The sequence below is a fragment of the Aulonocara sp. 'chitande type north' Nkhata Bay genome, linkage group LG18 (genome assembly GCF_057382095.1).
Source record: "Aulonocara sp. 'chitande type north' Nkhata Bay isolate Kocher_YH1m ecotype deep benthic linkage group LG18, A_spYH_male_GT1.1, whole genome shotgun sequence".
NCBI lineage: Eukaryota > Metazoa > Chordata > Actinopteri > Cichliformes > Cichlidae > Aulonocara > Aulonocara sp. 'chitande type north' Nkhata Bay.
In genome coordinates, this window is record NC_141361.1 from 5,985,792 (window position 1) to 5,999,792 (window position 14,001).

Here is a 14,001-nt window from a genome sequence, read left to right on the forward strand (position 1 = left end):
GTAACCTGTAAACAAGAAGAGGAGACAAAACACAAACTGAGTAAGAGAGACACGAAGAGAGACAAAGCCATCACTGAGACACCTAAAGGATGAGGGAGACTTAAACACAGGGGATATGACAGACTCAAACACTGAAGACACGACACTATAATCACCATAGTGGGGAAGGCACAGACATGGAAGGAACCTAAACAGATAAGAACTAAGTAAGAAAACCTGGGGAACATAATACAAAAAGGCATAAAACTTAAAATGCTGGATCAAAAGACTCAGAACCAGGACAGAACCATATATAATGCAAATGCTCTTTCAAACATATAAAACACATTGTACTCCTTTTTAGAAGGAATATCAGAATTTTTCTAAAGACTTGAACCATTATTATTTTATACTTTAACATGGATTTCAGTGCTTTATTATATCAGCACATTTTTAACCTGGTTACAAAGAATTATTATTAAATCGATTAAAGAAAATCAGGAAAATGTAAACTAACAAACAAAACAAAAAACATTTATTGAATAAATCAATAGGCTAACACATAATAAATCCTGTTTATTTACAAATAACCTATATTCATATGTATCATGTTGATAACAACAATGTTTATATTTATAAATTTAAAAAAGTCACATTTATTAATCATGTAAATAAAACGCATTTATCATAAACATCCACATGATATCCGAAAGAAATTATCCAGTTCAAATGACGTTCACATTTTGAACATCGACGTCCAGGTTGGGTCATGGTTGGACGTTAAAATTGTGGACCAAGTTCAAATGTCTACAGATGTCCAGAGAATTGGTCATGGACCGACAGACCCAATATAAACATGATCTGCACATCTATCTGACGTCCAATATTTAGTAGAGAGAGTCTGACTGTCATGATCTGGATGTCTGAGCTTCCGTGGTATCCGGCCATGGGCAGGGCCTACAGCCTCCCTCACCTGGAGCTGATTGAGTCAATTAGGCTGGAGATTTAAGCTCCTTCCTTACGCCGTTTCCTCGCTAGTTCACCAACAACCCTATGTTGGTAACCAGGCCTCACGCGGCATACCAGTAATTTTCAAGTACTTTACTTACCTTGTGTTCTAGTTGCTCCTGGTTATTCCACAGTGCTGAACAACTCATCCTGGAAATGTGGTTCACCTGCCTGCTTTTTGGAATTATGTCCTTGCCTCACCTGCCTGCCCTCAAACTACCATGAAACCTTTAACACTGAGGACAGCCGATACACACCACTAATCCCACCTGGACCACAACACCTCTCCTTCAACGCTTCATCTCCCACCTGCACAGTAAGACAAAGAAATTCATAGCCTCCACTCTCTCCAGAACTCCTCACTGGCTACCATTTTAACACTGCTCTCCTCTCTTCCAGCGGGTACCTAATCACCAGTCCAGCTCCCGTTGCTTTCTTGGACCCGTCACTCTGCTTTTACTCCTCTCTCCGAGCCAAGACCTCACGCCCTGTTTATCAAGCCTTTAGTCGAGTGCCATTGTAAACATTATCCTTGTGCTGGTTAATAGAACACTGTTGAAACATTTCCTCAGCCTCCGCTTTGGTTCTGCACGTGGGTTCAGTTTTGGTACTTGGCCTCCGGCCGTTTTGTGACACTGACAGGGAGGTGGAGAGAGGGAGCAATCGCATACAAGAATATCAGCAGAGCAGGGAATCGACATGGATATGGACTAAGGCTATGTGCACCCTGCAGGCAAAAGCGCATCAAATCTGACTTTTTGACCCTATGCTCCCCATATCCCATCATGGTATGACAGTTTGAACAGCATAAATTAGATATTTTCAAATCCGACCTGGGTCACTTTCATATGTGGTACTGAATCCGATACATATCTGATGTTTTAGAAAGCGACTGCTGTTTGAATGGTCATGTCACATTAAATCCGTCTTTTACGTCACTGACACAAGACAGAAGCCAGTTATCAGTGTTGAAGACGACAAACCAACCCCACCACTCCTGGTTCCGACTATTTTTGGTGTCTTGATGTAAAAAGAACTATTTCTGAAAAACACAATCGGAAAAAAAAATACATGTGTTCATGAGGTAGCCTTAATTAAAGCCAGTTGTTTATCTGAAGTTCACAGTTTGAAGGTGTTTAAAGCAGCAAACAGTTGCAATCACTTTTCGCTGACTTGCACACTGCTAGAAGTCCTGTTGTTGTTTTTGTTGTTGTTGTTCTTTTACATTTTCTTTACATTGGCTTGACATATTTGGGAAGTGCTTTGTATACAGAAAAGGAATATTTTCGGGAATGACAATGTTAAGCAGTTACTCATATTGTTTGTGACCCACATACTTAGGTTGTTTATTCTCTATGTTTATATCATAACTTGTACTGCTTTTATGTGAGCACCTGTTGATACCCAGCTGTTGTTTTGAGATATAATAATTTGGATTTTGGATAATTTGGACTAATGTGTAACTTTAACAGTGTTCCATTTTGAATGGTTTGTGATATGTTGGTTGGTAGAAACTGAAACTGGATTTGAAGATGCACTTGGTAATTATTTTATATATATGTGAGTCACTTTGATGGTCCAAACTGTCCAAAGTTGCTCTGAGGTCTTGCCTCCATGCACTTATGCAATTAATCGCTAGACGGGTGTATTTATAAATAATATTATATTAGGGAAATTTTCCCAGACATATTTTTGACCTGGGGGTAGAATTGATTGTGAAATGGAAAAGGAAAAATGCTTATGAACTTGCAAATTAAAAACATGATGCATTTAAGGTAACCCTTTTCCATTTTTATTTAAAAAGAGAATTTGTTCTAGTGTCGATGGCCGAACCTGTTCCTTTTCGTGGAGATAATTTCTCCTGCCTTAAGGAAAATCCCTTCACATGGCACAGAGGAGGCTGGAGTGCAGAGAAACTGATAGAGATGCAGTTATACAGTCTACCTGGGTCCCACAAACTATCAGCTAAAGAGAATAAACAAATTAAATTGCTGCACATTTGGCAGACTAACATTTTCAGAGTAATTAAACAATAAAATATATAATTTTACAACATTACATGTAAAGAGTCAAGTGGAAGTTTTTCTAAAGTTATTTAATGATATTTATATTATGGAAGCAGATTTTTGACATTTTACCTTTTTCCTCATTTTCAGATAAAATAAACACGCACAAAACAAAAGCAAACGGCCAGAACACAAAGCTGGAAAACCCACCCGATTTACAAAAATCAACTCAAAATTCTCCCACACAACAGAACCTCCGCTATTCCTCGCTGGCTCCAAATCTCTCAGTAGAATGATCAGTGGTTCGCTGTCACCATCAAAACACTCCACAAATTCCGCGAATGATTCGCTTCCTTATAAACCATTGAATCAGATACCGAAGCAGTTAGGCTCTAAATGAAGCTTCGGACGTCACCGATCACGTGACTCTGGCCAAACGAATCAAGCTTCGACACAGTGCTTCTGAAGCAGTGTGTTGATTTTTTTTGACACACGCACCGGAGCTTCAGCTTCAAGCGGGCCATCACTAGTCTCCACCAGTTCTCAGCTACCTTGTGGTTGTCACCAGGTCATGTAAAAGTTCTGTTCTATGTTATGATTGAAATTGACTTGACTTGACTCTCTTCTCCCTCCAAGTGGTCACGCCACGAGCCCATGTCACTTACCTCAATACCTTAGAGTTACCTACCTCTTCCATTGGCTGCTGATCTCACTCTCTGGAATACTGACCTGTCTGGCATCACGCTCCTCTGGATTTCCACCATCTCATCTGCTTCTTCTCCTGCCCACCAGTTTCTAATACTCCTGGAAAACAGATTAGAAGTTGTTTTCTCCTGGTCACTCACTCCGATTTTCCCTCCGATCATTAACTTTTCTCTCCTCTGTTGCAGTGCCTTTTACCCTGATATCCATTATCACTCACACGGCAGAACCAGAGCTCCTAGACTGATACCACGTAGCCATAATTGTAAATACACAACAAAGTAGTGAAAAGCAATTCTTGCCTCTGCAATGTGTCTTGCATTTGGATCCACGCTCTCTTTCTCATAGGCCACTTGGCCCTAACACTTGAGCTGTCTCATATTGCTAGGCAGCGCTGGGTTGTCTTCTTTGAATGTTGCAGGGATATTAGTAGCCATTGTAATCTCTCTCTCACTCTTCTGGTTCAAATCCTTGGGTTTTCCCCTTTTCTATTTCTTTTATCTGGATGTTAAATTTAATTAACTTACAATTTGTTTATGCATTTCCTTTTAGGTTGTTCTCATTTTAGTGTTAGTTTTTTTGTTTTTATTAGTATTATCAATTCTTTGTCTACTTTTTTGAAAATCGTGAATATTAGTTTATTCTTTATCATTGCTCTGATCTTTATTTTAATCAATTGATCCCTTTTTTATTTCTTAATTGTTTATAAATGTATAATTTTTATTTTTATTTTTATTTATTACTTCTAATATAAGTTCCATCTGTTCCGACCAGGGCTGTGGGGTGACCTGCAGTATCAGCCTCCTTCCACCAGATAGAGGCAGATACAATAGCACTTTAGCTCAGTCCTACCACTAGTTGACACTAATTCACTCACATGTTTTCGTAAGTGAATTCAGTAATTCACCTAGCAGCGGCCCCTGTCCGTGAGATCTTAAACACTCACCTCTGGCAGAGCTTCGACAGCATTCAGAGGGAAACTGAGTTTGAATGGACCATCTTCAGGACCTTTATTGCTGAGGCTGCTGCACTGAGCTGTGGACCGTGTCATGGTGGTAAACCCCGAACCAGCTGGTGGACATCAGGCTGAGGAATGATTATGAGATTATGTCATGCTGTCATAAATAGGGATGGGTATCGAAAACCGGTTCTTGTTGAGAACCGATTCCCACTGTTTCAATTCCTTGGCATTGGTTGCCATTTTTGCAAACGATTCCCTTATCGATTCCAGTCGCCCCGAATGACGTCACCACATTGCGGAGCGTCATTTACCTGGCAGGAAACACGGTGCCTAAGCTCAAACACTCAAAAGTTTGATTATAGTTTACAAGAACGGATGACAACAGGGCAACTTGCAATACTTGCAAAGTAGATACTTCATTTAAGGGAGGAAACACTACGAATATGCAAAAGCATTTGCTCACAAAACACACGATGACCTTAAATGAATGTCGTGTTTTTAATTCCGCTCCGGATTCGTGAATCTCAACCCAGCAGCAGCGGTAACATTTGCACGTCCTCTCCCGTTAATGCGGCAGGTAAATAATCAACTAACAGTGCATATTATGTTAGCGCGATCTGCCTTATTACAAAACCATTACTGTGCATTTAGGTGACCATGATGAGAGAGACAGACAGAGTCTGGCTCAGATGCTGGCAGTTCTCACTGCAGTCTACTGGTAGCGTCTCCTTTCAGGCCGGGATAGACGAATGTCACAGAGCAGAGACTAAGTTTGTGGTAAAAGGCTTGAACCCATTTGCCACAGCAGATGCCCCGATTTTCGGTAAGTGAATGTGTTTAATTGTAGGCAGGGACATTACTGGATATTCTTGTGTAATTGCTACAGAATAATTGATGTTATACTTTGTTATTGCTACAGAAGAATATTTATTTTATTATTTTACATTTACAATTTTTTTTTCCTGGGGACCCTGTGACACCCCATTGAAGAGCCGTAGGCTGGATCTCTTAAGATCTCACTGTTGGGTTTGTAAGGCCATGTTACTCCTAAATTTCTATCTTGTTCAAAGAGAAGATATAAAACAAAGTTCTAAGCTAATCGACCTTAGTGTTCTCCTTTTTTAAAAAGAATCGATAAAGAATTGAATCGTTAAACAGAATCGAAAATGGAATCGGAATCGTGAAAATCTTATCAATACCCATCCCTAGTCATAAAATAGATGTTATCTGATATACTGAGACATTTGGAGTGGGTGTAGTAGACACTTAAACAAACTTCTCGTAATTTCCGTCCCAACTACAGCTGGACTGCATGCCATCGGGCATACCGGGCATTTGCTTGGTGTGAGCCAATGGTGATTTTTTGTTTTCATGGGCTGATATTTTGGAGTTTTGTTTGTTTTTTTAAAATAAATAACCGGTATAAACAATTAAAGGTGGTGGACTGGGCAAAGGGTCATGATCGACTCTGGGCTGGACCAATTACAGCCGAGGAGCTCCTCCTTGCTTGGGCAAAGGCCCTGAAAGCAATGTTATCACAGACAAACAGAAGAAAATTGTATTGAAGGGAAACGGAACAAGATTTTTCCCGTACTTCAGCTGAAAAAAGACACAAAGCTGGAGTTATTCTGTCTTTACCATGCGCATCTGCCTCTTCTTCTCTTTTCTCCCCCCCCCCCCCCCCCTCCTGTTGCTACTTCAATCCTGAAAATGGTCAATGATCAGCTGATCGGCTTTTCTGTCGCAAGTCCCATCTCTCTTGTTTGTTTATCGTCCACTTTGCGCCAGAAAGAGGAAACCAGCGGATAAACAGCAGCACGTTTAAGCTTGATAAGCTGTTGTTAGAATGTGTTTAATAGTGATGGTGAGATGAAGCCTCGTGATGAACTGAAGCTTTCCATCCAACTGGTCGACTCATGGTTCGAAGCATTGTGATGATTCATTTGCTCTACTGCGCCATCAAGTGGACGATTCAAGTGAAACAGGCTCTGTGATTATAATGATGTGACGTTATAAGAATCAGCGCAAAAAGGGCGTAAACACAAAGCCCGCCGACGGATCAGAATCAGCGAGCTGTCGGCTTTCGGCCCTGACCGTGTCCGTGCCGTCGGGTGAGAAAGGCCACATCTCACTGATTCTGATGTGTCGGCGGGTCCGTGCTTTGTGTTTACGTCTTTGTGCATAATAGCCTACGTGCATCTGCTGTCATTTACTGTTTTAGCTGTTTGGTGGTTGTTGGAATTTAGTGAGGTTTAACCTGAGATTCTGGCATTTGGGGCAAAATAAATTTATATTAAAAATCGATTCAGGATTTTAATGAATCAATATCACGTTATCCAAGCTAGAATCGATTTTAATCGATAATCAAAACCCGCCCCTAGTAACTGTGTAATCATGCTTATGTACATCTGGATAATGACACAAACTGTGTGGCGCTTCACTTTTTAATAAATTTAAAGACATAAGTCAGGCTATAGGATCTGTAGTGTTGTTTATTTATATTATGGTACTTATCAGTTGTGATATTTATTACTGTGTGCATAATTTATTAGAAGAGAAAAAAAATCTCTTCCTTGCTGGTTCCATCGAAGAAAAAATGCTCAAGTAACTATGTAGCACGTACGTAATCCAATTCCACAACACAGTGTGATGAGGGAATCAGCTGTGTTTTGCTGCCCATTTTATTTTGAATCTGGCGCGAACCGGCGAGCCAATTCCTGAATCAGTCACGTGGTACTGACTGCCCACGAGGCCTCGAACGTAATCAAAGCAAGCCTCTGTACGCGCTTCACAAAAACTCCCCCGAGATTACTCGACGCACGCTTCGAAGCTTCGACACACAGGACACATCACTAGTGTTTAATATTACTTTCTAGTGTCAGCAGATGTTTGCTGGAGCCATGGTCGATATCCTTTTGCTGCAGCACTCAGAAAAATTATGGTTCTTAAATGGTTCTTCAGATGTCTTCATGGTTCTTTAAAGAACCATACGTCAAAGAACCTTTTTATTTTGTGGATGGTTCTTCAGCTATTACAAATGGTTCTTTAAAGAACAAAAGGTTCTTCATCCTTAGCAATCTAAGTTTGATGGTGTAAATAGCATAAATATTTATTCACTATAATGAGGCTGTTAATTATACTGTGTGTTTTCTTTGTGTGCATGTGTGTGCGAAGGGGGAGGGCGGGATACCTGGCAATTACCCTTTAAGAGAAGATGGTAGGAAACTGAATATTCAAATAAAAGTTAGAAATATTTGCAAACAGTAGACACAATACACACATTCAAATACTGTACTTTAGTTTTAAATTTTAATAAAGCATTACTATTTTCTACTCCAAGGCATTACTTTTGAGATTATTATATATTTTTGAAAATATAGCATAATGATAATACTAGTTATTGTAAACTTTACAAACCACCCAGCAGTATGTAAAGTCAAATTATAAAATACAAGTAAATAACAACTGCAGAACAGAATGTCAGTGTAATGAACACACACTTCGTTTTGACAAAGCACACTGCTTAGGTAAATGATCTGAGTAGTTGTTCATCACTGAGCAATTTGTTGATATGTGTTTCGAGCCAAATAAATGACAGGGAGAGAGAGAGTGACGTCAGAACACGTCATACTATAACCTCCCGGGAGCGGACGGAGGGGTCAGTCGTTGGGATGCGCATGCGCAGACAGAGTGTGCGAGCGGCGGGCCTTGACCTTTCGGGAAAAAAACTCACGGACGGTGACAGCGAGGCGGATAACAGTCTTCAGTACCTGCTGGACTTTGAAGCTGTGGATTCTGGGACTGTTAGAAAAGGTAAAACATTTTCATTAAAACCTTATTACTGTTTTGTTTTTGTTACTCGTCATTGTAGCTTGCTGTTAATGTGCTAACAGTAGCGATTAGCTAGATACGTTAGCCGTTGACGTCAAACCACTGTTATAATTAAGTGAAGCTGCTCCCAGCTAATTTGAACCTTTGGCTTCTAAAATATGTGGTTCAATTGCGTGCTGCGTACATAACCTAATGTCAGCTAGACCGAAATTAAAATGTAATATATTGTTAAAGTCACTAAAATGGCGCCTGAAGCCTGTTGTGGCGTGAGCTCTGTGTCTGCTCTAGAAACTCTGAAATTCTGTAGATCTGAGCCGTACATTAAATACTCACATGAACCTCTACTTTGAATTCTGTATGAGCTGTATAAAATGCAGCTATGCATAAGTGTTTTGAATGAATAATTAGATTAGATAACTCTTTATTGTCTAATCGAATTATATAGAAATGAATAGAAATGTGACATGAGAAGGTGTGTCTTTGACTGTTCCTGCATAACTTAGTTTCGGACTAGTTGACAAGTTATGCTCCAGTCATTTGATGTTTCCAAGATGTTCTTTTGTAATATAGTTAATTTTTTTGTATATTTCATTTATCCACCATCATACATACAAGCTAAGAAGAGGTCGTTATACTAACAAGAGGTATCAACGCTGGGCCAAAGTTCAGCACATGGTTAAAGTTTGTAATCCAGCCAGGGTGTAAATATCACTCAGCAGCCAGAGCTGAAGCAGGTAGCATCAACACATAAATCTACTCTACCCGGCTTAAATCACAAGAGCACCTCTGACCAAAAAGCTGTAGATTTTTCTTGTTTGCACAAATTAATCCAGATTCACATTAATTGTGTTCACAGCTCCAACAAAATGAGGAAGAGGAGGGGGAGAAACACAATTAGGTTGAATTACAATTGGATGGAAGGCGAGGACAAGGAGAAGGAAGCTTAGGATGAGGAGGAAGAAAAGCAGCAGGAGCATCTTTAGGGATCCCTATGATGTCATTGAGGTTTGTTTCATTAATATGGTCCTCTCACAAAGAACGATGACATGTTTTAGTTCACGTACTTCCTGTATTAAATAGTGATGTGCAAAATGTTGTGAAAAACCACAGAGCAGGTACGTATAGTGCATCTGCAGGTAAATGAACATCAAATCTCTAAGACAGACTGAAATCTGTATATTTATCACCCTTATGATAAAACCCATGTCAGCCATTGGTTTATGGACTTTGTATTTTGAAGCCTCAACATTTGCTTTCTTGCTGTTGCTATGTTGGGACCATATTAGGATGAGGGATCAGAATCTGGAGTCATGCACACTATTGTTTCATTTAGTGTGTATCCATAAGATTCGTACAGCAGATCCAAGTTGTGCCTTGAAAACAGGAAAGTCGTCTGCATAGAGGAGAACTGTAATAGCAGGCTTGTACAAAGTGAGGCTTTGTGCACTCGTTTTATTTCTGTCACCCTGTTTTGATGCAGATTTCACTTGAAATCAGGCAAGAACTGGACTTATTTTTTATAATGTGTTCTTGTGAATTGATTGTGTATCGAATATGTTTGATTTGACTTTCTGCAAGACAACAGTCGTCCACTGGCCAAAAAAGTTTTCCAAATACCTCCACGTGATCTAGCCTGGATTTAGAAAAGAATAGCAAAAAAAATCTGCACCTCCTGCTTCAGATGCAATTTGTGTTTCTGTGTTCAGAGGCAGCGGTGAGACCTCGGATCATCCAGCTGGAGAGCCTGACCAGGAGGAGTCGAACATTAACTCAGCTCTTCCAGGGCACCCTGCAGACTCGGCTGTTGGCATCGGCGAGGGATGACGTGAACGCCAAACTGGAGTCCATCACAGGTCAACTGCAGGTATGCGAGTCAGACCTTCTGAGGAGGGTTTCACTTTTCTCTCTTCTTTATAATTGACTCTTTTCTCTCTCTTTCAGCTCCTTGTCTCAGAGTGGGAGGGATTTGAAGCACAAAGGGAGGAACTTGTCGTTTGGTTGGCTTATATGGATGTCCGCCTGAGTGAGGTTGACCAGCTGACAGGAAACACCAGTGAAAAACTGAAACAACTGCAGGTGTGGGCTTGTTTTGATATGACATATATTTGATATGAAACATACGTCAGAGACATTGTCCTAAACTGGACTAACAAAGGACCATGAGTACAACATGAAACGTACATTACATGGTGTAATGCTAAAGTTCATTGATCATTTTAATCATAAACTTGTTGAAATATTTTTACTGAACATGCAAACATCTGCTGATGAAAATGTGTTGATTTATTGGTCTGTTATGAAGCTGTTGCTATTTCTAATGTGTTTTATCACTTTCTGATGTTTTATTAATTAAACAATACATGTATTATTTGTTGTGTTATCTGTAGCTATAGTATATATATATATATATATATATATATATATATATATATATATATATATATATATATATATATATATAGTATAGCAAATATATTTAATTATTACTGTTTAAAACACTAATATGTGACATGTATTAGTAGTGATGTTGTGCTGAGGGTTAAAATGCCTTTTTGTCTTTTGGTATACTACAAAATGACAATAAACCATTAATATATGTCTATGCTGTGCTCGTATTTATTTTACCCTACTCAAATTCAATTTATGATGCATTTTATTTTGAAAGATTTAAAATGGTTTTTTAAAGAACCATTTGAAGGACCTTTTTAAAAATGGTTCTTTAAAGAACCATTTTTAAAAAGGTTCTTTGAAAAACCATTAAAGGTGCCCCAAAGAACCATTTCTTGATGGTTCTTTGGGGCACCTTTAATGGTTCTTCAATGAACCACTGAAAGAAATGGTTCTTCAAAGAACCATTGTTTGAAAGGTTCTTTGTGGCACCAAAAAAGGTTCTTCTATGGCATCAGTCTAAAGAACCACTTTTGGTTCCAGTTGGCACCTTTATTTTTCTGAGTGAGACTCTACACTCTGCCTATGGTCAATAAAATTGAAATGGTTACAGATTTTGCTTCTTTTCTTGGTGTCAGTCATTTTCATTACTATACTTTTCTAATGTGATGATGTTGTCTCTTGTTGTTGTCCCTTGCTCTCTTTCTCTCCCCCCTGCTCTGTTCCTGTGCTACTGCGAGCGGTACACTCCTCCCCCCTGCTCCGCAAACATAAGGCAGTGTTTGCGTTCCTTCCCCCTCAACTCAGTGCAAACACAAGGCTCACATGCAGCGTGAAGCGAGAAAGGTGAGAGAGAGAGGGTGAGAGAAAGAAAAAAAAAAAGAAACAAGGCTCCCAATCAAGGGCGTAGATTTGGTTTTGGCATTGGTGGGGATGGATGATTCAACCACCAAACCCTGCCCTGTTTCTTTTTTTTCCTTTTTGTCTTTGCTTCTTGATAAAAAAAAAAAAAAAAAAAAAAAGAAAGAGAGAAATATACTTGCCTACATATGCTATTCTACATGCTTTTAAACCATTTAAAATTACAATTCAGTTTTATATGTGAATTGTATAATGTTAATTACTATTAAACAAATGTATTTTAGACTTTAGGTTACCTCAGCCATATTCCATATAAATCAGGTATCATACAAAAGAAAAAAAAAAGCTTCAAATACAGTCATGACAATAAAAGAATATGACTTTAAGGACTTAACAACATTACTTCAGTTATATTACACCAACATCTCTTATATACATTAGCACTAAGGGAACACTGAATGACCTGGTGGGTTTTGTCCATAAAACTACTCATCTAAGATTACCACAAAGTAAAAGATCTCTCAGAAAAATTATGCAACATTTAAGCACAAAAATTACTAATGAGGCACTCATATGGATATTGGTGGGGACATGTCCCTTGTGTCCATGCGAAATCTACGCCCTTGCTCCCGATTGTTCTAGGAATCCATCCTACCTGTTGTTTTTGCCCATGCGCACAACACGAAATTAAGTGGCGAACCCTCCTACCTTTGTGAATATTAGCTAGAAAAATACTCTGATGGGTAAAATTAAGTGCCAAACCATGCTACCTTTGTGAATGTGACCTACAAACATACTTTGACCCACATCCACCCATCCACATTAAGGGGACGGCTGTGGAGCGTGTGAGCAGCTTCAAGTTCCTGGGAGTCCACATCTCCGAGGATCTCACCTGGACGACCAACTGCTCCAAGCTGGTCAAGAAGGCTCACCAGCGCCTCTTCTTCTTGAGGACTCTGAGGAAGAACCACCTGTCCTCAGACATCCTGGTGAACTTCTATCGCTGCACCATCGAGAGCATCCTGACCAACTGTATAACAGTCTGGTACGGGAACTGCTCTGCCTCGGACCGGAAGGCGTTGCAGAGGGTCGTGAAAACTGCCCAGCGCATCGCCGGAGCACCACTTCCTGCCATAAAAGACATCTACAGGACGCGGTGTCTGAAAAGGGCTGGGAAAATCATCAAAGACCCCAGTCACCCATCGCATGGACTCTTCACCCTCCTGCCCTCTGGGAGGCGCTACAGGAGCCTCCGGACTAAGACCACCAGGTACCGGAACAGCTTCTTCCCCACAGCTGTCAGACTCCTGAACTCTGCCTCCTGACATCTGACCCACGTTAACACATGGACTGGACATACACACACCCACAATGGACAACTGTACCCTCAAACACATAATAATAACATGGACTGAACCACCACTCACAACCACTAGCACTTTATACAGCCTCTGTAGAAACTACAAAAAAGAAAGATGGAAAATATAATAAAAAAAACAAGAAGATGCTGTATGAATTTATATGAAAAGTGATGCTTCAGTGAATAGAGGGACGATGCTATTACTATGAAATGACAGCTGTGTGCCAAGTTGGATTCTGCTAGCCTTGACATTTTCCACATTTACAGTTAAAATGCAAACACCCTCACTTATCTTAACTGCACTACTGTATAGCTCTGTGTAAATAATCATTCTGTACATTCAATAATCTTTAATCCTACAACTGTTTACAACTTGCATAGTTCCCATTTCTGTATAGCTGTATATCTCAGATTCTGTAAAGTTATTTATTTCATATTCTGTATAGTTTTTCATATTTATATCCTGTTCATAGCCTGTACATAGCTTGTACTCACTACAGCCTGTACATACTTATAGTTATAGAATATTTACAACATACTTCATACCGTGTACATTATAACATATCATAATAGACCCATTTCTGTAATATACTCACATATCTATATTATTGCTAATATATATTGTAATATATCTATATCACTAAAGCACTTCTGGATGAATGCAAACTGCATTTCGTTGCCCTGTACCTGTGCATGTGCAATGACAATAAAGTTGAATTCTATTCTATTCTATTCTTTAATGTGTAAAATGAAGTGGCAAACCGTCCTGGCTTTACAAATATGAGCTACAAGCATACTGTCATACCTACTTGAATTTGTGGTGGAATTACTCTGACAGCAGAAATGTGTATAAACTACTTAAGGTAATTTATTTATTTATTTATTTATTTATTTATTTATTTATT

At 39.3% G+C, this 14,001-nt stretch overlaps 2 protein-coding genes across 3 annotated transcripts in view; both read left to right on the forward strand.

Moving 5' to 3' along the window:
* The window catches only part of LOC147307837 (uncharacterized), a 70,139-nt gene that overhangs the window by 14,426 nt on the left and 41,712 nt on the right, over positions 1 to 14,001 (forward strand). Inside the window, exons 5-6 of one of the 2 annotated variants that reach the window (XM_086272952.1) lie at positions 1,101 to 1,303; positions 1,387 to 3,099. The exons of the other annotated variant lie outside the window; for it this stretch is intronic. Coding sequence (XP_086129078.1) covers positions 1,101 to 1,303; positions 1,387 to 1,494 — 311 coding nt within the window. The 3' untranslated portion in view covers positions 1,495 to 3,099. Of the gene's footprint in view, positions 1 to 1,100; positions 1,304 to 1,386; positions 3,100 to 14,001 lie in introns of those variants that run through there. 2 annotated transcript variants of the gene reach the window in all.
* Positions 8,277 to 13,823, forward strand: LOC147307838 (uncharacterized). The gene is made up of 6 exons (XM_086273155.1): positions 8,277 to 8,469; positions 9,344 to 9,492; positions 10,194 to 10,351; positions 10,429 to 10,563; positions 11,651 to 11,721; positions 12,564 to 13,823. The coding sequence occupies exons 5-6, from the start codon at positions 11,701 to 11,703 to the stop codon at positions 13,059 to 13,061; spliced, it is 519 nt and encodes a 172-aa protein (XP_086129281.1). The 5' UTR covers positions 8,277 to 8,469; positions 9,344 to 9,492; positions 10,194 to 10,351; positions 10,429 to 10,563; positions 11,651 to 11,700; the 3' UTR covers positions 13,062 to 13,823.